Below are 24,375 nucleotides of genomic sequence, written 5' to 3'. Positions count from 1 at the left end.
TTTGCCAGCAGACTGGCTCCCAGTCCGTACATTTTTGATACTGATTATGGGGCAAAAACCAGACTACCCGATGTGAACGAAATTATTGTCTGGTAGCCAGTGATTCAAAATTGTAACATAATTTGATTGTAGGTTTTCCCGGCTATTTTAAAAGATTTTTCATTCAAATTCACCAACTCTAACATTAAATTTTGTCCACGAAAAATTTCACACGCTTTTACCCGAACCAATTTAGTCATTTACCATTCAATTTTAAGGCTTGGTCACCCTCTTTAGTCCCCGGAAAATATTCAACATTTTAGATCAAATTCGTCTAAGCTGTTGCCTAATGGCAGCATTCAGAGATCGAATTCGTCTTCTATAAATCAATAAAGACGAATTTGATTTCTGAATAACAAGGTCTAGCTAGGCGAGACAAAATCAAATACTCCGGGACGAAAACGTGTACTCATTGTTCGCATTTGCTCGAACTGAACTTGAAATTGTCTGACAAAAGATGAAATTAAACATTGAAAATGCATCGATGTTGATGGACGAATTTGAATATTAGAAACGGTGAATTTGAATGATAAACATTCTAAAATAGCCAGGAATACCTATTCTAAACATGAGCCAATTTGTTTCAGTCGACGTCTCATTCAAAAGTGAATAACTTTTGCAGTTCTAGAATAATAGCACTTCAGGAAAGAGATCTATTTTTTGGGATGAAACTTAAAAATAGCACGGGAACCAACTGTTTGTAAGAGTAAATTTCAGTATATAACACCAGCTGTGCTTCAAAACCGTCATCTTTGCTGCGAGAGGTAATGTCATTAACCGTTGATGTTTGCAATGGCATAGTCTGCCTGCTTGTACCTACAACAAAGATGAAAAAACAGTGTACATTGTAATAAGATTAATACAGGGTGGATAAAAAAAAAACCCGAAACCCAGATATTATTGCCACTTTTCAATTGTGGCTTCTGGGGTGTCATTTGTCACAGAGTGAAAGGCTATGGTTCAGAGATGCCACAGGGTCTGCTTGAAAAAAACGGAACTGGGTCTGCTTGAAAAAAAACCGGAACGGCTGCTTGAAAAAAACCGGACTTTTTTGTGTGTGAAAAAGCCACACCGTGTCCGACACAAAGTCCCCGTTGTCATCTTTATCTTGTAGCCAAGCCAAGTTCTGTTTATTTTTTAATTTTTCTTGTATGGCCTTTACAGCTGTCGGTTCGTTCAATCACTTTGACTTTTTCCATATTCCTAATACATGTATTTATTCTGCCTACCCGAATTTCCAACGTAATATTCGACGCGAAACACGCGCGATTCCACAACACTGCTGTCGGTGTACATGATCCTTGCACTATACGGTACGCGATGCGCTCAACGAAAACATGGTTGGTACCCGCATTTTTTGTATACACATATATCACTGCGATCGGAAATCACCGATAGCTGAAATGATAGACTTGATTTCCAGGCTGAATGCCTTGCGTGCTTAGCACACGACACGCCCGCACGCGGTGAAGCACGTGCGAGGCGCCGTTGTTTACTGCGTGCAATTAAGTACGTTGGCCGCTTGTATCGCATGCAGGCTCGGCAACAACATACACAAAGACTGTTTTAAGACTACTTCAACGAACAACGTTGTGCCATGCGTGCGCCTAAATGTACTAAATCGAGGTAAAAATCAACGCATTTCCACAGTTTTTCTTCTCTTTTTCTGGTTAATTTGACGGCCGGAAAAACCGGTATTTTGTGAGATTTTTTTTAAAAAACGGAATTCCGGTTAAAACCGGAAAAGTGGCATCTCTGATGGTTGCCAATCAAGGCAGGTGGGGGAAAAAGAGATTTCACCATGAAAAGTGGCTCAATTCTCTAAAAAGACCCTTTTCATAAAATTGGTCACTGCTCAGTCAACCGTGAATGTAATGACATGACCAGGGTGTCATTTTAAAGAGGAGATTCAACCCTAACAGAGGATATCTCCCTTTGATTCAAATGTGCCCTAATTCTGTTCCAATTAGTAGTAATATCTCGGTTTCGTTTTTTTTTTATCCACCCTGTATATTATGATATCGTATTTTAGTTCAGTTTAATATGAAAATAAATAGAAAAGCCACTGCTGCAAATTGCTTTCTGACCTGAAATATTCAAATCTAAAAAATTAATGCGGCTTGACGTTGCGATCTTAACAAGTTCTACTTCAGAGGCAAAATGACAGAGTAACCCTAAAAACAGTTTGTCTTTTAAACTGAGATTTAAACTGATTTTTTTTCGCTGGTGACGTTTGAAGACAATTGTAACAATTCTCTAAATCACATTTTAGGGTCACTTCGTTTAAATAGTGATATAATTATAACAGATTGAGCAATTGAAGTATTTTTTTTTTCATCAAGAAGAAGTTTATTAAATTGGCTTACCAGTCATAAGGCCAAAAAAAATAATAGTTCTGCTTCCGGTTTCCCTACCTACCCTATTCTGACAGCCCCTACCCTAATTTTTTTATGGGAAAAATGAGAAAAAAAACATCAATTTCTACCTTTTACTCTTGACAACACGCAGACGCCTCCATATGATTGTACACACAAAAAAATGGCAAAATAAAAACATTCCCTACCTACCTACCCTGTTTTCAAATGCCATGTAATCGGATAATTATTTTTGACCTAATTATTTTTGGCGCTACAATTTTTTAGATATGAAATACATTTTTAGGGGTTTGGGTTCCGTTTCTTTTTTTTAATCACCCTGTAGGTATTTTTCTTCTTGTCTCTTACCTTGGTTTTGGAAGCATTGCCAGGGGAAACTTGTTTTTGGGCTTCGCTGCCGGTTTAAGGGCTGGCCCTATCATCTCGTTCTGATAGAGGGGGACTGTGGACGAGATGACACGTTTTGGAACAGCGCTAGTCGAAGGTTGTTCATACAAGTCGTTGTCCTCATTCGCTTCCGGAAGCTGGGAGGGCATGCAAACACAATGGATGAAAAATCACGGTCTTGCAATAGCATGAAAGCCAAACAAGACAAGCTAATTATTTTGTGTGGGGTTTTGCGTGGAGTGCCGTGGCCTAGTGGTCTGGAGCATTGAATTTGTGGTCTGCGGGTAATTCTGAAGGTTGTGGTTTCGAGTCCAGCCTGGTGCGTGTGCCTTGAGCAAGGTACTTTGCCACTCATTGCTTCTCTCCACCCAGGAGTACATGGGTACCTGTGAGGGCAGTGTTGGTGACTGTGAGAGGTTGATTACAGCCAAGAGTGCCGAAATGACTGCCTACTGGCCATGTATGCTCCCAAGGGAGTTGAGAAGGTTTCAAGAGTGTTTGCCCGTTGAAACAGAAAAAAAACATAATTCTTCGATACTTCTCGAATCTTGCGCTGCTGTAAGCCCTCGTTTTTGTTTTTTTTTGGGACAAAAATACACATTCGCATCGGGCACTATGCTCTTCTGACTGACTGACAACAGTGAGTTTCTATGCTCTTACTGAGTGAGGATAATATCGATCAATGCCCGGATGAGGGCAATATCAAAAACTAAATTGTCCTCATCCGAGTACTTCTTCCAAATTAATCTTTACAATACGCTGATTAATTTTGAGTAAGTGGATGCCTGATATAACTCATAATGCCATATCTTTTTACATTCAAAAACAAAAACCAAAACAATTCCCATCCATAATTCCTTTACAGACTAAAGAAGAGCAAACACCAAACAGCAAAAACAGATAGGGTAAATGTCCGGAATTTCGGCACGCGGGGAATTTCGGCACCCCTATATAAATAGTGAACTGGCCCGCCAACGCGGTCACGTGACCAGCCATGTTGCTATCGGGTGACAAGACAAACTCCCGCCCTGGGTTTTCAACCAAAAATAATGGAAACTTACGACGCATTCTTGCAGAAAAACTGGGATTAAAAATCTCTCCACAAAAGGCAAACTATTTTTTTCAAGTTTTTACGATTCATTGTAAGATGGGGTTTAAGATGAAAATGATGATTGCAGCCAGTTTTTCATGTCGAAGTGGTTAAAATGGAAGTTTTTTTCTGACGTTGGTGATCGTTTGCGACTTTGCGCCGCTGAAAGGGGAAGATCGTCTGTACAAAGTGCAGGTGTGTAGTCTTGTGGGGGATGCCGAACTTATAAGCAGGGATCAGAAAGTGACCCGAATTTTGGCACGTGATAAACAACTCACAGAATCAATATAAGCTTGATAACCATTTTGAATTTTGTTGCGAACGTCTTACAAAGTCACGTGACATTACCGAAGCAGGTTCGGGATCGATTTAGTTTTGGTATCGCAACATGCGCTATGCCCATGTGCTGTGTGTTGATGGGAGTACCAGGTAAATCGATACTGCATATGTCGCAAAATAATAATCGACTCTTATGGTGCCGAAATTCGGGATGTCTACCCTAGTTGGATGAAGAACTTCAGTACCTGAGAGCCGCTGGAGTATCGATCTTGGACGCTCGGTTTGGCCTTCTTGGCTTTGTGACTCCCCGCCTCAGTGGTTGCACTGATCTCCTTGCCGTTCTATAGCATAAAAACAAGATGATTTAAGTTTATGAAGGTGACGAGGGAAAAGATACGGTTGATAATATGTTTCGCTTTCATGAAGATGTTATGGTGTTAGTGATGGGAGGAACATTGATAAACAAGGACACCGACAATAGGTGAGTTTGGTATTCCAACTGCGCAAGTGCACATCAAGATTTGCTGATTTTCTTTTGGGATAAAAAAAGTCCAAAAGCCTTTGGACAGCAAGGTGGTTTTTTGGTGTCTTCGATCTGTGTCAAAACTTTTGTGCGAACGAAAGTTCCATCTCTTTTCGACTGCACGGAAAACTGGACAATTGGATGGATGGTAGTGATGATGATGATTTATGAAAGACGGTAAAGCTCCTTTATCCTGGTACCCTACCTTCAACCGCCGATACTTGAGGCCCAGGACAATGACCACGACGATCAATACTACGGCAAGCACGCCCAGCACAACGCCTAGGACTATTGCCACGATGTTCACTGCATCCAAAACAAAAACAAAACAGAAATGCCGTCCTCATCATCATGGTAATATCATCAAGGACCACAAAGCAATCTGGAATCCTCTATAGGTATCTATTCTACTAAGCACTCACATACTTAACCCTAAAAGGGCTGCGGGGAGGGGGAGGGGGGCGGAATCTGCGGGTACTGTGAGATGTGGAGCAGAAAATGCAGCTGTGACAGTGTACGGTGAACTCAGAACTATGAAATATGAACTCATTGGTAGTATATATTGCACATGCCTAATCGAGGATTGTGAACGTTCAACCAATAAAACGGTAGAAAAGGGACCAGATTTCACAGAAGTCCAAATTTCATGTGACACTGGAAAAAGTGTTTAAGGCCAGCCAGCGAGTGTTTCATCAACCATTTAAGACCAGCTACGTGACTGGCTCGCGACCAATAGGAATGGCTAAACTGTGTTAGGTATTTATGAAATATAATTAATTTTAGGACCTATCTGAATTCCTGTACGAGATGAGTTCCGGACAAGTTGTGGGCATTGTATCGGGTATACGTTGCAGGATTCTAAACAACTTCCCCGCATTCTTCCCTGAATGAAGTTACCAGTATTGGTGAGTCAAGCAGCTGCTGGTGACAATTTCCCCGGAACGTGTCCGGGACAAATGCAGAGCTTCTTCCGGACAAAGTGAATGATTCTACCCGTAACTTGACCCGGATATGGCATTGGCATAATTCATCGGTGGCTTGTGCATGAAGCGCTCGCCTCTCACCACTGTGGCCCTGGTTCGAATCCCGGCCGCGGACCATATATGCCATATGTGAGTAGAGTTGTACGTTGGTTCTCTCCTGTGCCACAAGGGTTTTTCTCAGGGCCCTCCGGTTTTCCTCCCTCCGGAAAAATCAAACACTTTCAATCTTACGCTGTGCGCTGTGGTCATATATGGGTCGTATGGCTGGCTACCAAAGGTGCCTTTACATGCCAGCGGCTCGACTACGTTTTAGCCGCATTCTTCGCAATTCAGCTTCTCAGCTGAGACTAAGGATGCTTAGCCTCCCAAATTATTATAAGAATTGAGACAGGCCCTAGATTATACCTGGAGTAGCTGCTTCTGCCTTTGTTACGCCAGCTGTCACCATCAGCGTTTCAGGAACGCTCTTCATGCCGTCATAGACAGATACAACTTTGAAGAAGTACTCGGTTTTAGCAGTCAGCGATGAGAAATAGCAGCTGTAGAAATAGTTAAACACACATTAAACTTTGCTCTTATAAGTATTTACAAAACCATGAGACAACATGAACCGAGTGATGACAAAGTACATACATAAAAAACTTGAAAGGTCTTTTCACACTAGACAAATCTCAGGGTTGACGCGGGGTTGACGCAGGGTTGAAAACATGGGGTGTTTCACACTTAAAAATTTTCAACCCTGTGCCAACCTATGTGTAAAATCCAAGATTGCTTTCGCCCGGGTTCAAAACGGTAGTAACTGAGTGAAATATGCTTGATTTGCACAAAACAAGGATGAACGATGCAGGTTAAACATGGGGTTGAAAAATAAAAAACTCGACCCCCAGGGCGGCACTGGGTTTGCCCAGGGTTAAGTTCAACCGGGTTGAGAGGCTCTAGTGTGAAAAGGCCTTTACACTTGCAAGATTTGTTTGTGTTTAACCATGGGCGTCGCCATTTTTCTGGAGGGGGCAAAGCACATTATTTTCAAAAATCCTTGTACTTTCTCTAGCACATTCTGAATTTATCATTTTCTTTGAGGATTGGTGAGGGGACATTTGCCAACCCACCCCCATTGACACCCCTGCGGATGCCCATGGTGTTAAATTATTGTACATTACATTGACAACAACATGACCTTGCACCCTCGTCGTCTTTTTTTTCCCTGTCCTTTTTTTCTTTTTTGCTGGTTAGTTGTGCATTTACAGGCGCCACAACGATCACGATTTGCGGGTAAAATAGGTCATTTTCAATCGCTACGCCACAAATTACGCCACCTTACATGATTGTGCAAGTTACGCCATAATTTATTGGGCAAGTCACGGGCTTGCGCAGTATGAGACTTTTGTAAAATTTTCATAAATCAACTGTTGCGCAGCGTCAAATGTTGTGCAACCGATGCAATAAATTGTGGCACAATTGCGTAAATTTTGGCGAAATCGGCTGCTGAGCTATAAGCATGCAGTTCCGTAAAATAACCCTTGATTCTTAGAGTTAGCACCCGAGAGTCCCGAGTCTTAGTACCTGGTACCAGACACATCAATGGGCTCTGTGTCTTCTCCTGGGGAGATGTACACTTGGTAGGAGCTGACGGAGCCCTCTGTTGGCGGGTCCCACTCCAGGGTGATGGCGTCGTCCGAGACTTTTATGGGCCGGAGGTTTCCCACGCGTTCGGGCCCTGAAATGATACAAAATCCATTTTTGTGTAACAATTTCATTCCTTATTCCTGAAACTGAGGACATGGAACATCAAAGAGAGACAAATAATAATGATGATAATAATAACAATCGGCATTTAAGAACACTCTTATTAGTAAACTAAATCACAGCGCTAACAGTATAATTATTACCCCTGATCATTGGGCCAATTAAACATTCCAAATACCATCTCAGCTCCCTGGGGAGTATACAGCTGGATGCTGCCTGTTAGGCGCAAGCAAGCTTATTCAATCACAATGATCATCTCTGCCCTCACAGGTACCCATTTACTCCTGGGTGGGGAGAAGCAATGAGTGACAAAGTGCCTTGCTCAAGGGCACATGCACCATGACCCCAGCTGGACTCGAACCCACAACCCGCAGCTTTACCAACAGACCACGAATCCAGTGCCCTTAACCACGAGGCCACAGCACTCCCCAAAAGCTATATACCATTTTTCCATCAAAATTTTTTACTGACAAATTATTTGAAACTGGAGAGGGCCCAAAAGCCCAAAATTCCGACAACTTACTAGTTTTCTGTGACGTGCTCAAGGTCAAACCCAAATTACTGATGAGTCTGATCTGGTACTGCGTGTTCGGCTTCAGTCCCTTGAACACTGCTGAGGCTGTGTTCCCCGGATTGAAGATGGTCAGGTAGTTCTCCTCTGCATCCTCCGGTTCAATGTACAGCATGTACGGGTCTTTGGCATTCTTGGTACTAGACTCAGCCCGCCACGCTACCGCGATGGAGGACTCGGTATATTTGTAGGCGACAAGTTCATCACCTCTAGGTGATGCTGCCAAAAAAAAAAAAAAAAAAGATAATAGGATGCCAAGATCACACAAAAGCTTGCTGTGAGATGAGTGGCCAAAAAAAAAAATTAAGTTAAAAAACGGCGGCATCCGGAAATTGGACACCAAAAATCGGCCGAGAATAACGTGGCGCACTTGACCAGATCTCAGAAAACCCCAACACAGCTTTCAAGGATTTCTTGAAGGTTCCCAAACTCTGATAAATCACATCAATACAAGGGCGTCAATCCAAAAAAATTGATTCTAGACGCTCTGTGGTGCGATCTAGGGCAATTTCTGACCACTTTAACCAATTTTTGTAAAGCAAAAGATCACCGTTTAAACACCATTTTTGAGTTTAGAGTCAATGAATCTGCAGCTATTCTGAGCCAAAAAAATCAATCAGGCTACAATTTTTACTTGGGGACAAAAAAAAGTGTGGGGGGGGGGGGGGGTTGAACAAACGATATAATTTCCCCCGTCCCCCACCGATCAACATCCAAGCATCATTATCGTTCGTAAACTCAAGACTTGGATGCTTAAAGCGTGATGGAATTTCACTTGCCTGTGAAATTTGAGGCAAATAATTTGCTCTCCAGGAAGGCACTGGAGGTGGAAAAAAAAATCAAAGTACGCTGCGTTAGGGGCAGCGCCACATCTCTCATCCCCGGATTTCAACAGTATCAGCAGGAATTATTGCACAACACATTGTTGGCACACGCTCGATCGCACCCGTACCTGCGAGTTTAATTTGCTTACAAGGCCAACCCTGGTGATGAGGGTGTCTCTGTACTGGCGATATATAGTTATGATCTTCGCATAGAACTGAAACAGCAAAAATGCTTAGCCCCAACACGACACATGTTTCTGTATTCTTGTCTCGACTCTTACCTGGGCTTATATACCTGCTCGGCCCGGGACTTTCAAGACGCATGTCCCCTGACCCAACCACTGCATAAACATACAGGTAGACACCACTGCCTGGGAGGAGACCGTCCACCATCAGCTGATCCGTTGTCTTGGTAACATAGCCGAGGTCCCTCCCGTTATTAAGGCTCACCCTGTACTGCTCCAGATTCTGTAGGCTGACTCGCTCCCATGTTACCTCCACAGAGGACTTCGACAGGGTACCAGGAACTACGCTTACCTGCCCTGTTGGGCTTGGTCCTGAAGACATTTAAAAAACAAGAAACATGTGAAGAATGAAGGCCTGTATCTTCTTTTGTTAACATTAACATTTTCTTTCTTAGGGACATTGACATTACCCATAAACGTACCAATAAATAAAAGTCCAATGGGAACGTGGCTATTGACAAGCCAGAGGTTTAGGTACGCAGTAATACATTTGACCTTGACAAGCCACATGGCACAGTATAGGCATTGGATTTTGGCCACGTCCTAATTTTGGCTAACTTAAAGTTTGTTTAGATGGTTAGTCTTCTCCATAAATCCCTTCTAAAAATATCCTCCCAGCCAAGATGGTTAATCTCCTCCACTATTCCCATCTAAAAAAATATCCTCTTAACCAAGATGGTTAGTCTCCTCCATAATTCCCTTAGAAAAATATCCTCCAAGCCAAGAATAGTCTCCTCCATAATTCCCTTAAAAAAATCTCCTCCAAGTCAAGATGGTTAGTCTCCTCCATAATTCCCTTCTAAAAATATCCTCCAAGCCAAGAGGGTTAGTCTCCTCCATAATTCCCTTCTAAAAAAATATCCTCCAAGCCAAGATGGTTAGTCTCCTCCATAATATCCTTCTAAAAATATCCTCCAAGCCAAGATGGTTAGTCTCCTCCATAATTCCCTTTAAAAATATCCTCTCTATTATAGCCAAGATGGTTTGTCTCCTCCAAAATTCCCTTCTAAAAATATCCTCCTAGCCAAGATGGTTAGTCTCCTCCATAATTCCCTTAAAAAAATCTCCTCCAAGCCAAGATGGTTAGTCTCCTCCATAATTCCCTTCTAAAAATATCCTCCTAGCCAAGATGGTTAGTCTCCTTCATAATTCCCTTAAACAATATCCTCCAAGCCAAGATGGTTAGTCTCCTCCATAATGCCCTTAAAAAAATATCCTCCAAGCCAAGATGGTTAGTCTCCTCCATAATTCCCCCCCAAAAAATATCCTCCAAGCCAAGTTGGTTAGTCTCCTCCATAATGCCCTTAAAAAAAATATCCTCCAAGCCAAGATGGTTAGTCTCCTCCATAATTCCCTTAAAAAATATCCTCCTAGCCAAGATGGTTCGTTTCCTCCAAAATTCCCTTCTACAAAATATCCTCCTAGCCAAGATGGTTCGTTTCTTCCAAAATTCCCTTAAAAAAAATATCCTCCAAGCCAAGATGGTTAGTCTCCTCCGTAATTCCCTTAAAAAAAAAATATCCTCCAAGCCAAGATGGTTAGTCTCCTCCATAATTCCCTTAACAAAAATATTCTTCTAGCCAAGATGGTCAGTCTCCTTCATAATTCCCTTAAAAAAAAATCTCCTCCAAGCCAAGATGGTTAGTCTCCATAATTCCCTTAACAAAAATATTCTTCTAGCCAAGATGGTTAGTCTCCTTCATAAATCCCTTAAAAAATATCCTCTTAGCCAAGATGGTTTGTCTCCTCCAAAATTCCCTTCTAAAAATATCCTCCTAGCCAAGATGGTTAGTCTCCTCCAAAATTCCCTTCTAAAAAATATCCTCCTAGCCAAGATGGTTCGTCTTATCAGTAATTCCTTTCCAAAAGAAAAGAAATAAGTCTGGGTCTTGCGTGTAACTTTGCACACACCTGGGTACTGACTATCCCTATTGCCGAGTATGATATTTGTCTATATCTTTTATAAATAGTCGTCATGCTCATTCAAAGGCATATTCTTTGAAAGGTCGAAACCTCCTTGCTACCACAGTGTCAGATTTAAAGAGGTTGTGGAATGCTCAAAGACATTTCCGTCAATTTTTGGGTATATGTAGCCTAAGGTGTGATGAAATAAAAACGACTATTGTTTATGTCATGAAATGAGTACAAAGGTTACTTTTGAGAGCTATTTTTCAGGTCCTGTTTCGACCCGAACGTGCAATTTGTGTAAAAGTCGTCGTTGCGGGCAGCAAACAAAACACAGTAAATCGTGACGTAATAAACAGGACTCGTTTATGCTACTCTGCATCGGGAGTCCTGTTCATTACGTCACGTTCGGGTCGAAACAGGCATGACAGGACTTGAAAAACAGCTCTCAAAAGTACCTTTTGTACTCATTTTATGACAGAAACAATAGTCGTTTTTATTTCATCACACCTTAGGCTACATATACCCGAAAAGTTACGGAAATGTCTTCGAGCATTCCACAACCTCTTTAACATTTGGTATACCGTGAGGTATATCTAGGTTGTGTAAACTTTAGGTTTACTCCGATCTGAAGCTGCTTAACTTGGATGCAGCTATGGCTAATAATTGCTGAAAAGCTACAATATACACATCACAGCACCATTAAAAACAAGTTGAGTATTGCTCACTCGTCCATTGGTCTATCGTTGAGATCTTATCTCCTGACTCTACGCCCACCTCCACCGTGTACAGTTGGCCAGGGGTCAGGCTGCAGAGCTCGTGTTTGTTGTAGGTGTAGGTGATACCGCCTTGTTGCGGGCTGGCGACCACTCGTTGGCTGGGATCCGGTCTGGATTCTCCCTGTTGAAGAACATGCCTCATTTTCTTTAAAATTTGATAACTTTTGATAACTTGTGGTGACTTGTGGTGGCATTCTGGTGGCTTTTGGTGACTTGTGATGACTTGTGGTGGTGACTTGTAATGACATGTGGTGACTTGTGATGGCTTGTGACTGACTTGTAGTGACTTGTGATGTCTTGTGATGAATTGGGGTGACTTGTGGTGACTTGTCTTGTGGTGACTTGTGGTGACTTGTGGTGACTTGTGATGTCTTGTGGTGACTTGTGGTGACTTGTGATGTCTTGTGATGATCTGTGGTAACTTGGGGAGACTTGTGATGACCTGTGGTGACTTGTGATGTACTCATGATGGGATGTGTAACTTGTTGGGACTTGTGACTAACTTGTGGTGCCTTGTGATGACTTGTGATGACTTATGATGGACGTATGATGACATGTGTGACTTGTGATATGTCTTGTGATATGTCATGTGATGACTTGTGATGACGTGTGTTGACTTGTGGTGACTCGTGGTGACTTGTGATTACTTGTGATATGACTTGTGATATGTCTTGTGATGACTTGTGATGACTTATGACGACATGTGATGACATGTGATGACTTGTGACTGACTTGTGACTAACTTGTGATGACTTGTGATGACATGTCATGACTTGTGGTGACTTGTGATGACTTGCGATGGACGTATAATGACACGTGTGACTTGTGGGGACTTGTAGGGGGACTTGTGATGACTTGTGATTGACGGGATCACAACTGCGACCACACTGCAGAAGTCTTAGTTGAGACATTAGCCTGAGCTGGAGCAAAATGCCCCGACTTGCCTGCTTCCAGTAATAGAGGGCATACTCCTCTACAGTGCCATCTTCTGACTCTGGCCAAACGATCGTCACGCAGGACTCCCCGTTGTTTGTTCTGATGTTCTCAGTAAAGATGTGGCTCGCTGGAGGTTGAACTGTCAGGGGTGTAAGCAGTTCAAACTTAAAACTTTGCATAAAATGCAGCGAATAAAAATGATGATTGTAATGAAAGTGTCAAGTTTTTGAGTTGCTGTACCAATCAATATGATGCTGGAAATTATCAAATTAAGATTAACAGGAGCTTAAAGCTATATTGCATCATTTTTGCAGCCATCCGAAAAGTGACTGGCGTAATTATTGTTGAAAAACACACTTGGTTGAAAGATTGTAAGGGAACTAAACTCCCTGTGAAATTATTCTTTCTGGGAAGCTGTCATTTTGAAGTAATCAATGAAAGAAGGCATTTCCAATGGTGATTCTTAAGAAGCACCGCAGGAAAATTTAAATTAGTACTTCGTTTTGTTATTCAGCGCAGCGCGCACAAGTATTTGAACGTCGCACACGCGCGCGCGGTTGTTATAATTTGTCGGATCAGTGTGCGACGTCGCGTATAGCTGCAATTCAAAACAATTCAAAACATGATTCAGTAACTTTTGATTTGAAATTGAGATCTTAGAATGCTGTTTTTCTCGGAATATACAGCTGAAGCTGAGCTGAAACTTCATCAAGTAAGTTGTTCAGTATCCTTCATTAGATTTTGAACACGTTTGTTGCTTCAAACGAACAAAATGCACTAATTACAAATGATGGACTATAGCTTTAACTGTTTTTGTTGTTTTTGCATGGGTGGCTAGTGCATAAAGCGCTCGCCTCTCACCACTGTGGCCCGGGTTCGATTCCCGGCTCGGACCATATGTGAGTAAAGTTGTGCATTGATTCTCTCCTATGCCATGAGGGTTTTTCTCAGGGCTCTCCGGTTTTCCTCCCTCTGCAAAAATAAAACACTTTCGATCTCTGGCTGTGATCCGTGGTCGTACATGGGTCGTATGGCTGGCTACCAAAGGCGCCTTTACATGCCTTCGGCTCGACCACATATTGTAGCCGCGTCCTTTGCAATTCAGCTTCTCAGCTGCGAGTAAGGATGATTAGGCCCCCCCCCCCAAATTGTATACATCGTTGCGTCAAGGCAACAAGGTTGTATCTCCTAAAATGGCATAAACGCAAAACGCAAGTTTCAGAATGTCAAAAGGTCGTATGTGGCTTAAAATAACCCGGATGTACACGCAAAGTCAATGGACGTTTAGATACGACGTTGTTGCACGGAGCGTATACGCGCGAGATCCGACTTTGTTGCAGAATGGACATACGACGTTGTTGCACTAACACGACGACATACTAACCGACAACCTGGACGTTGAACGCGCAATTGTTGTTCTCGTTGCCTGACTGGTCCGTGGCTGTGTAAGTCACGCGCGTAACCCCGAGTTCAAACATTCCCCCCGGCTCGTGCGTAGAAGCGAGCGTCACGCTGGCCCCCGAGTTGTCGCTAGCTGATGGCGAGACCCATGTGATTTCCACCGTGGCTGCCGGTTGCAGCGGGTCAAAGTTGGGTATGGTCCGGCGTATATCACTGGGGCACGTGTTCATGTTGAAAACCGGGTTCTCGTTATCTGTTAGTCAAAATAAAATACTCAAATTAATCTTTAAAGGCATGTAGGATAATTTTATGCACATAGATGAAATGGACCTGCTGTTTGAATAGTCCCAGGCAGTCAAAAAATCAGTCCTCTTCCCCTGCCATGCCTTTTACACAAGCTAGTCACCAACAGTCGGATCATATTTCAAGCAAGCACTGTGACTAGTCAAATTCAGTCAACACGTGTACCTGTCTGGGTGCATGTTGTTTCATTCAAAATAAAGTATTACATAACCTTTAGAAATTGGCCTTTGCAACCACACGGCTGCATTGGTGCTGCAGAAACTTGAAATAAAACTCAGTTCATTTTCAACTGTCGTAGTGCAGCTTTTGGAATCTGTCATGCATAGAACCCATAGATCACAGGGAGTGCCCTAGTGCCAGTTCTGTCCAGAGAAAGGAGCGTACTTAAGTGTTCATACTTGGCGCAAAAGCAAATGCGAATATGTGACGTCAGGGCAAAGGTTTCGCACTGCGAATTTTCGCAAAAGTTGAACACATTTCAACTCCGACAGCAAATGCACAGGTGACCTCAAATTCGTTACGCTATTTGCATCCATGTGAAGTATAAAGCGAAGCGAAATTCGTGACGTCAACAATACATTCGAAGAGCGTCCACCATTTTTGACGACATGAATTTCGCTTCGTACTTGCTTTTGAGTGAAGTATGAACCGGGCTCAAACCAGATATTTAGTCAACAGCTGGCTCACGGCTGTTTAACGGAGTAATGGCCTCGCAGCTTTTAACATAATTATGTAGTACGTGTACTGAGAAAACTTTTTGTTCTCAGCGGTGGTTATAGATTCGCCTACGACATGGATTTATATTTTATTAACTGCCAGGTCGGGCACACTTAGACCCTTTCAAGAAAATGTTCTGATCACGGGACTTTAAATGATAAAACAATAGTTTCATTTAGGGAATAAATCGTCACCGTTTTGACGAAGTGACGCATCCGTCCAAAACCGAGATTTTCTGAAATCTGAGATTTTTGGATATTCTAACATTTTATAATGTCCTCTACATGATTACCAAATTTCGAGACAAAACATTCCATCGTTCGTTAATTACGCTATTTGCACAAAGTGTTGAAAATGCAACACACTAAGTTTTTCGTTTTGACGAAGTGACGATATCTATGTGTCGCTTAGTCTCATTGATTTTACACTTTTACAATCATATGCTAAATTTAGAAATATGTTTTGCGTTTTGACAAAGTGACGTATCTGCGTTCTAAATGCGCACAATCATATGCCTCATGTGTACCAACATATGCCTCATTTTTGTGAAGAAGTAGATTTTCCGTTTTGACAAAGTGACGAATATTTTTACTATAATTAATATCTTCTAATTAAACACGATTTTATGAACAGAGAGAATTGTTTTGGCTATTTAACTCCTGAGCTATTGTCTCAGTTATATAAACAATTTCATGTGACACAGGAAAAGTGTTTAAGACCAGACAGCCATGTCTTTATCAACCTGGCCACGTGAAGGGCTCTCAACCAATAGAAACTGTCTTAGGTATTTATGAATGGCTTTTAATTACCTCTCACGGTCACCTGAATTGTGCAGGTGGCCTCATTTCCAGCCGTATCCCTCACTGTGCAGGTCACAGTAGTGGTGCCAATAGGAAAACGTGAACCGCTGGTATGGCTACATCCCCTGGAGCTGGAGTCTATCCCGACGTTGTCGCTGACCTGTGGAACATTCCAGGTGGCTCGTCCTGTGCTCTGCCCAGGATCGGTATTGACAGACCTTTGACTGGGACTACACACAATTGTTGGGGGCTCATTGTCTAAGCAAAACAAATTGACCACAGACAAGGACATTTACTATCAAGGCTCTCCTTCAGAGTAATGTTGTGAAACCAAAACCGAAATAGGGTTGGGAACACTTCAGAGTTGTGTAATTTAACGAAAATAACTAGCCTTGACACAAGACTGAAATTGTTCCATTTGCAGACTCACCAGTGATGTTGACCGTGAATGTGCATGAGGTGCCGTCATCGTTGTCTGTGCAATAAACTGGTGTAAATCCTACCTGAAACCTGCAAGTTGGAGAGAAGACTACATTAATGTTATTAGGAGCTGTTGGCTTTTTCAGTATTTCTAATACTGTACTTCCAAGTCAGTAATTGAGTCCAGAAAAAAAACCCCAAGTTTATTAAAGAAATAAGAAGATCATTTCCATGAATGCAGGATTATGTCATGTTTTGAACTGCGCCCGAAATCAGGGTCTGGGACACGTTCTCATTCAACCACTTGCAGCTACGCGATGTCACGCGCTGCACTGCGCGTCATGTTAGCGCTTGCACGCATCCATTCGCGGATGCGCCAAATTACACCACCAACTTCTAAGTTCTAACGAAAAAATTTCCAACGATGTGTCACTTGACAGATTGTTGGAAATGGCCTTCTTTCATTGTTTTCTTGAAAATTCAGCATGCCAGAAAGAATAATTTCACAGAGAGTTAATAGTGCTTTTACTATCTTTGAACTAAGTACGTTTTTCAACAAAAAATTCACCAGTTACATTTTGGATAGCTGCAAGTGATGTATTCGACCTTTAACTTACCTATCACCGGAGTCAGAATCACATGTGTGGTTGGTTGTCTGGGGCCAACTCACAACAGCCGTTGCCTGCCCAGGATCTGTACCCTGCTGGATGTCATCTGGACAGATTGCACACTCGACTGCCAACAAATCATTATAAACTTCTGTTTATACCAATGCCCATTAATAAAAACGAGGGGAAATGGGAAGGGGTGGGGTGGGACCACTGATCTCTATATAAAGACTGGATAGCTAATAAAGAGCCGCACAATGAATGAATTTGACACCATATTGGTGAGACCGGCTGGTGATCTACAAAGGACAAGTTGCCGGTTTTATAGACAGCATGATTTCTTTTGTAACGTCGCGGATCACTTGACTTATATTTTGACCACCACCACTGACGAAGGTTAACTACAATTTGTCTAACGTCGTGGTTACTAAAATGCCGCAAATATCACTTTTTCGGCGTTTTGAAATAATAATCACTACGGAAATGTGTCCCTTTTAGAACATCATAATATGTGTACGTGACCAAAATGCGCGTCAACTGTTGATACAACGCGCACGTATTTATGCGAAGAGCGTTCGTATTATATGCGGCCATCTGATCGTGAGACCGGGGGCGAATTGGTCAATATGCAAAGTCTACTGTGTGAATGTTGTATGCATATCCGCTATCCAGTCTTTATATAGAGATCAGTGGGTGGGACGCGGCTGTAAGGCTTTAGATATGCCTCTGAAAATTTTTGAAAAGGCACGATGAGCTTTAATTCATGTTTCATCAATTCATTATTTTTAAGCTCTGGCAGGAGCTTCTTTATCATATGGTGGTTAGTCTTTCTGTCCCATAGAGCTTTATTAAATTACAAGAGCGCTAACTCATGTACAAAGTGATGCCTGCTGGGCGCATCCATGTTTGTACACAGACCTATGGAAAACTAGAAATTTTGTAGGCCCTATGTAGTTTGTTCATCTATTTGCATATATCTGCATTTGTATTTCATACCGTTGCGTCATCGAAGCCGATGTGCCCAAAACCGAAACGCACGATCAGCAAACGAGCGTTTCATTTTGCTCTATGCAAACAGCGCAACGTGTGCGCGTCCCTCAGCTGCAGATGCTTTTTGCCGTGACATTTTTCAAACCGTTATGACGCACTTAAGTTGTTTGCATATGTTCTTACTTGCACGTTGCATTTAGAGTACACTTTTATAATTCAATCCATCCATTTTGATTGTGTTCTACAAACACGCACATAAATTCAAAATGTCTGCGCCGCGCTCCGAGCGGCTGCAAAGTTTCTCCGCGCGCAAGAATGAAGACTTAATAGTAATTAAGTAATTTAATGTACATGTAGCTCTATGGTCTGTCCTCATAGCTGACCAAAAGTATGGTGTTTCATATGTGCCATCGGCACCCCATTCTTTGACAATACCCTGATACTGTCGCAAGCGGCTCGGACTAGACTGACATATAAACAATAATTTGACCTCCTCCCCCCCCCCCCCTCCTGCAAAACAATGACAATTATACTGGTAATCGGTGTACAGGGGTATTTGCATACAGTAATACTTATCTGCTTATAGTATTCTATTTCTTTTCATCACTGTCGGATTTGAACAGTGCCTTCAGATCAAGTATGGTACGAGGCCCCATCCCCCCACACTGCGCCCCCCCCCCCCAAATCATTGATTTACGGAGGCCAAGTGGGAAAGTAACTATGTTACCTGACGCTGCTTTTTCGTCATATATCATCTCAATGAAGGTCAGTCATTATTGCAAAAATGATGATCATCTATGATCTAATTGGACTGAGAAAGTCAAACACTTCCAATTTCGTTAAAAAATACTTAGAAACTTTTCTTGACTCTCCATAGACTTTGTACACAACCGCTGAAGTAGCGTCAGGTTGCAACATTCTTTCCGTCAAGTGTTCAAAGAACAAAAACGTTCTACATTTCAGCATTGTCACTGATTTGCTGATGACCCCCCTCCCTTACTTCCAGAACCTTGGAGTTCTAGAAGTCCCCCCCCCTGCAAAAAAATCTTGGATCCGCCCCTTTGAATGAAGTCAGAAGTTTAACAAGTTAATGTTAGAAAATTCTTTAAAAATGCACTCAACTATCCACAGATTTTGTACACAACTAAAGAAGTAGTAGCGTCTGAACACTACGTTCTTTCCGACTTTATAAATACATACAATCTTCAATCATGGCAATTTACAGTAGGCCTACCAAAAATTACCCGCACATACCGGACTCTCAGCTGCCACTTGAAGCTTCTCCAAGTTTTTGCAGTAGCATTCTAAAGCGCCCCCTTTTGACAGGATTGTGAAGAACCCTCTGACTATGAGCGCAAACCAGTAAGTAACTTCCCACCGCGACAGCCAGTGATAAATAAATCCCCATACTTCAAAATAAAAACTCTCACAAGTGTGCAGCTGCACACGCACACAAAATGATGACCAACATGTCGTCTTTCATTTTCCTTTCAATTTTTGGTGAGTTGACAGCTGACTTTAATAGAAATTCTCAGCCAAAGACGACCATGGTCGTCTTTGGCTAAGCTAGGGTGCATCCCTAGTAAACGAATGGAATTTCCCAAACTGAAGTAAAAAGGATCCCTCCACAACATAAATCGCGCCAGTTTGACCCAATTTCATCCAAAATGCTTAGAATTGGAAGCCCCCAAAACGTCCAGGCCAGAGGTGTATTGCCATAATTCGTCACCGTTTTCACGAAGAGCCACATATGTCCAAAATTACAATTTTTTTCGATTTTGATTTTTTTCAATATTTTGCATTAAAACAATGTACTTAACCATTTTGACATGTTTCTGTAAGCAAAACATCATTCATTTCTAAGTTACATTAATGTTGCAAGGGGCAGAAATCTCAATAACTGCATTTTGCGTTTTCACGAAGAGCCACATACATTTTGGCCCTTTGAACGCGTACAAAACCCATTGCACGGAAATACGTAAAAGTAGGTCAAATGAGATTTGCGTTTTCACGAAGAGCCACATATCTTTGTTACATTTTCAGGCGCGCGCGCGTACTCACGCGCGCCTATGGAAATACACGTTGAACAGAAAGGGCCAATATGTCGGAAACGTGAATTTGCGTTTTCACGAAGAGCCACATATCTTTACTAATTAATTTCCACTAATTAACTGCTTTATTATGTCTTATTACCGGGTTTATGTAAAACTTCAGCTCACGTAGAATCGTGTGATGGTTTCCTTGCTGCACAAAGTTGTTGCAAAGTAGTATTTCTTGCAGTTTTAAAATATGAGAAACTTCTTTTGTGATTATCTCGAAAACACTTTACTTCAAAATCAACATAATATATATAGTATGTGGCTGTTCGTGAAAACGTTGACGAATTATCATTCCCCAATTCTCAGACCTCTCTCATTGTGTTAATGCCACGATTGATCCCTAAATCGACCACAAGCGGAAGACAAAATATCCCAAAGAAATCTTGAAAAATTCGACACGGTCAAGTATCTCACCTTTACTGGTCGCAATGATCAACGTCAGCATCCCCATGACGGCCCGGAACATCACGCCCTCATGATGAAAACATGCCCCGCCCATTTTTTTGGCCGTCTCTGGACAGATTTAACTCGATGTCTTGTTGGGAAGTAGATATATACTGAATTCTTTGAGGCAAAAAAGGATCAGTCTCAATTGCTTCCTCATTGTTTTTTTTTTTTATCTATCTCATCATGAATTCATCATAATCACAAACTTTCGTTCACGCCAAAATCCCTGACTTTGACGCAAATGTGCAAGTTATACATTGAAAGCTGAAAAGTATACCTTTAGTTTTAGTACGACGCAAACAGAGACTGATCATAATTATGATTATTTGCAACGTAACCTACTGAATTAATTATTATCGAAAAGCCTCATCAGGGCCTACTTTATAAACAAACCGTGAAATTAATTATCTTGCTGGCTGTCACTGAAGCGGATGTACGTACTGGTATGCAGTACAGTTTGAAAGTGCCTGTATGTGCACCAGGAAATTAAACACTGTAATAATTTTCTAAATATAATAAATTAAAGGGAATGTACACCATTGGCCGCTTTTGCTGTAGTTTTCAGAAATGAACTATTTGGGGGATTAGTATAATAGATCAAATTTTGTTCAAGTAGTCTGGTTCCCTGACTCCACCAAAGATAAAATGGATCAATTTCCAGATACCGGAAAATTGTAAGGTAAGGGAACAAGTCTAGCTGGCCTACACCCGTTCATGAATATGTAACCAATAGCAAACAAAATTTGAACTGAATAAAAAATGGTAAATTTGGAGCAGTAGTTGCAAAATAGTTACGTTTTTCCAACGGTGTTCGGTCGACCACACTTCACACCAGGTGCCATAATTTTACAGGATGCTTTAGACTGTCATTTACCAACATCCTAGTTAGGTATTCCGTAAAAACTTCGTAGTTTTATTTTTCAATGTTTGCAAATGTTGTATATTCCCTTTAAATACGTGATTATTACAACTGATACAAATGGGTGACAATTTTTTTGTATTGGAGTTCTGCATGTGGCACTTTTAATATCTAGGATATGAAAGCCAATGCATAAGCTTTCTTTTAGTGCAAGAATCATTCAAATCACTCATGTACTAAAGTGACGGAATTTTTAACACAGCCACCGTTTAAATAGAAGCCTTCTGTCCACGGATCACAAAAAGGCAAGTGTTCTTTCAGCAGAACGAAAACAAGTCATATAAGTATGCTGTTTTCGTTTTGCTGAAAGAACACTTACCTTTTTGTGATCCGTGGACAGAACTTTAAAACAGTGGTTGTGTTTAAAATTACATTTTGAGTGATTTGAATGATTGTTGTACAGAAAAGAAAGCTTATGAACTGGGCTTCCATATCCTAGATTTTGAAAGGGCTACATGCATAACTTCACTAAAACAATAGTGCCGACATTTGGGTGTTTTTTTTGCTCACCCTGTACGGAGTCTAAATAAATCTCATCACTGAGTAATCTCTCTAAAGTCCTCTTTGAATCTGTTCATCACTGTGGAAAATGTGATCGTTATAATATTTCCGTGTTTACTCCAATATCAAATGCATTGGATCAAGATCAAGATCGCCATCGGTAAGGTCTTCAAAGACAGAATCAAACTTCATCAGACGAAAGGACTACAAAGTGATACACAATACATGCATCTAATGACTACTCCGATCTCCCCCATGGCTTGATACGGATTCTACCGGTGTCGGATCAAGATCAAGATCGCATTGACATGGGCGTACGCCGTGGTGAATCCAGCGACATTTCTCTAAACCATTTTTTTTATCTGAAAGTATTTCCAAACATTATTCACCGTGTACAAATTGATCACCCGACATTAGACTGTCCTCCGGCATGGACAGATCTAAATTTGACTTTGAAAATTACCCTGAACTATATTACGAACTCATTGTCTACGCCGACACCTAACAATTACTAATGTTCTTATTTATATATATATCTTGCTTCATACCAAAGGTTTCAAAGATAGAGCTTCAGAAATTATTACCCTGGACATCAGACCATTGGGGCGTAATTTCGGAAACAATGCGATTAAGATATGTGTCAAATTAAAGAAAAACCACAACTATACATTGTTAACATATCAGGAGACTTGCTATATTAAAGTGGCGAATCCATTTACATACAGTGTGAATATTCAAATAACCATTAGCTTCGTAAAACCGCCACTTGATGAAACTTTCTTCAACATGTTTTTTTAAGGCATGCCTTAAGTCCTACCTGAAGTGTTTATAAACAATGTACAAGATTAAACTCACCAGCTTCAGTGCCGAAAGCAAAATATGTTCATATATACTCGACCGATGACAGAACGATAGCTATACGTAAGACCGGCCCCGCTGAAGTTGAGCACTTGTCTCCAACTGTGCAACAATAACTCCTGACTAAAAAAGGACCATTTCCGGACACGATGAAATTTAGAAGGAACTTCCTCGTTGTGATTCGATCTTGTGTTCTCGACTTCCGTTTAATCTGTAATCCAGCCTATAATTGGACTACAATAACCACCAACAAAAATGTGAATTATATACCGGTCGAAAAAAAATTAAATGAACATACTAATGCGGTTTTTTTTAAAGGGCAAAGCTCGTCATATCTCGATATCTATACAAACAGTTGAGCCACTCGGAATAAAAAATCATGAAGATGAAGAGGCTTAGTTTCGTTTCCAGTCGTTACGAGGCATCTTTTTATGACCGAAACCTTTTACCCAATGCAAGACCGAGACCAACTCACATGACCAGAACATTAATTGCGGCATAAAAAAAGAACGTATAATTTGTGAAATTGTTTGTCTTATTTGTGTATTGTAACTTAAGTGGCTTCACCGCCGGCATTTTTACAACTTTTCTCTTCGAGAATTTCGTCTGTTCAGGCGTTGAATTGTTTTTATTTTCGAAAGCAAGGGGGAAATAACTTGACAGTGATCAATTAAAGTCAAACCGAATATTTATTGGAATTATGATGCACCATGCACTATATGAAGGTTGGAACTCGAGAAGACATAGAGAAGAAAAGAAAAAATTGCGAGAGATGCCGGGCGTTGACCCGCTTCACGTAACACCCAACACAACCTGCGAATCAAATGTGTGAAAGAAGAAGGTAGTTGCACGGCCTCGAATCAACATCACAAAGTTTTGTTCAAGTTGGTGCCCCATGTCCTTAAAAACAAAAAGCTTGTTCTCCCCGACAATTTTTCAATTTGTATGTTTGTTTTTTACGACCCCCCCCACCTGTTCCCTCCTCGATTTTGGGCGTCATACAACCCCCCCCCCCCCACCCGACAAAGGGTTTTCAATTAATTCGAAGTTTGTATAATGAAATTCATTGAGTAAATGTTGGTGAAATTTTGCGTTGGAAGTCTCATTAAAAAGTGAATAACTTATTGATGCGAAAAGAGCAATTAAACAAAAAAAAAACAAGTGCGAGAGCACAATAAGCTCTGGCGAAAAATGCGACACCGATGGCATATAAGGAACACCATACGTTTGGCCAATTTTCGGGGACAGACAGTCAGAAAGGCAGACAGACCGACCACCAAGTGGCAAGTAGAAGCTCGTGCCTTAAAAAAATCGGAGAGAAACTCGAAGCAGAACGGCGAATCATCTTTAATTTTGTTCAAAGTGAAACTAAAGATGTGCCGGTCGAACACGCATGTTGAGTGAATGTCCCTGAACTATTCGTTTATACTTTTATTTCCATCGGCAACAGTTCCTGAGGAAGTCAATTGTGCCTGATTTTTTCTTTGAAGTTACAAGACGTCATTTTCAAACTGTTTCGTTTTAGGATATACCAGCCATATATGAATGAAAAACAAAAATGAGTATATGTAGCACACATATTTAAGTACTTGGCCAAAACCGAGATGGAAATTAAACTTAATCTTAGTAC

General features: G+C 41.3%; 1 protein-coding gene across 1 annotated transcript; it reads right to left on the bottom strand.

Annotated features, from left to right (window-relative positions):
- Window positions 1-339: 339 nt before the first annotated feature.
- Window positions 340-22,973, bottom strand: LOC119722762. The gene is made up of 16 exons (XM_038193066.1): window positions 22,743-22,973; window positions 20,435-20,584; window positions 16,941-17,058; window positions 16,334-16,413; window positions 15,913-16,161; window positions 14,067-14,336; window positions 12,691-12,821; window positions 11,696-11,867; window positions 9,099-9,374; window positions 7,946-8,212; window positions 7,240-7,393; window positions 6,082-6,215; window positions 4,899-4,999; window positions 4,416-4,511; window positions 2,763-2,938; window positions 340-855 (listed from the first exon to the last, which is right to left on the bottom strand). The coding sequence occupies exons 2-16, from the start codon at window positions 20,517-20,519 to the stop codon at window positions 813-815; spliced, it is 2,352 nt and encodes a 783-aa protein (XP_038048994.1). The 5' UTR covers window positions 20,520-20,584; window positions 22,743-22,973; the 3' UTR covers window positions 340-812.
- Between the last annotated feature and the right edge of the window lie 1,402 nt (window positions 22,974-24,375).

Source organism: Patiria miniata, unplaced genomic scaffold (genome assembly GCF_015706575.1).
Source record: "Patiria miniata isolate m_02_andy unplaced genomic scaffold, ASM1570657v1 HiC_scaffold_16, whole genome shotgun sequence".
NCBI lineage: Eukaryota > Metazoa > Echinodermata > Asteroidea > Valvatida > Asterinidae > Patiria > Patiria miniata.
The sequence above is the reverse complement of the archived record's forward strand: the minus strand, read 5'-3'. Positions and strand labels throughout refer to the sequence as shown.

What these genes read in the sequence shown, in the direction of transcription:
- LOC119722762 (XM_038193066.1), bottom strand. Translation starts at nt 20,519, where the DNA reads ATGGGCGGGGCATGTTTTCATCATGAGGGCGTGATGTTCCGGGCCGTC. An exon ending in GAGCAGGTATATAAGCCCAG is followed by an intron (nt 8,213 to 9,098) that starts GTAAGAGTCGAG and finishes TTTTTTTGGCAG; the next exon opens with CATCACCTAGAGGTGATGAA. An exon ending in TCAAGTATCGGCGGTTGAAG is followed by an intron (nt 4,512 to 4,898) that starts GTAGGGTACCAG and finishes TTTATGCTATAG; the next exon opens with AACGGCAAGGAGATCAGTGC.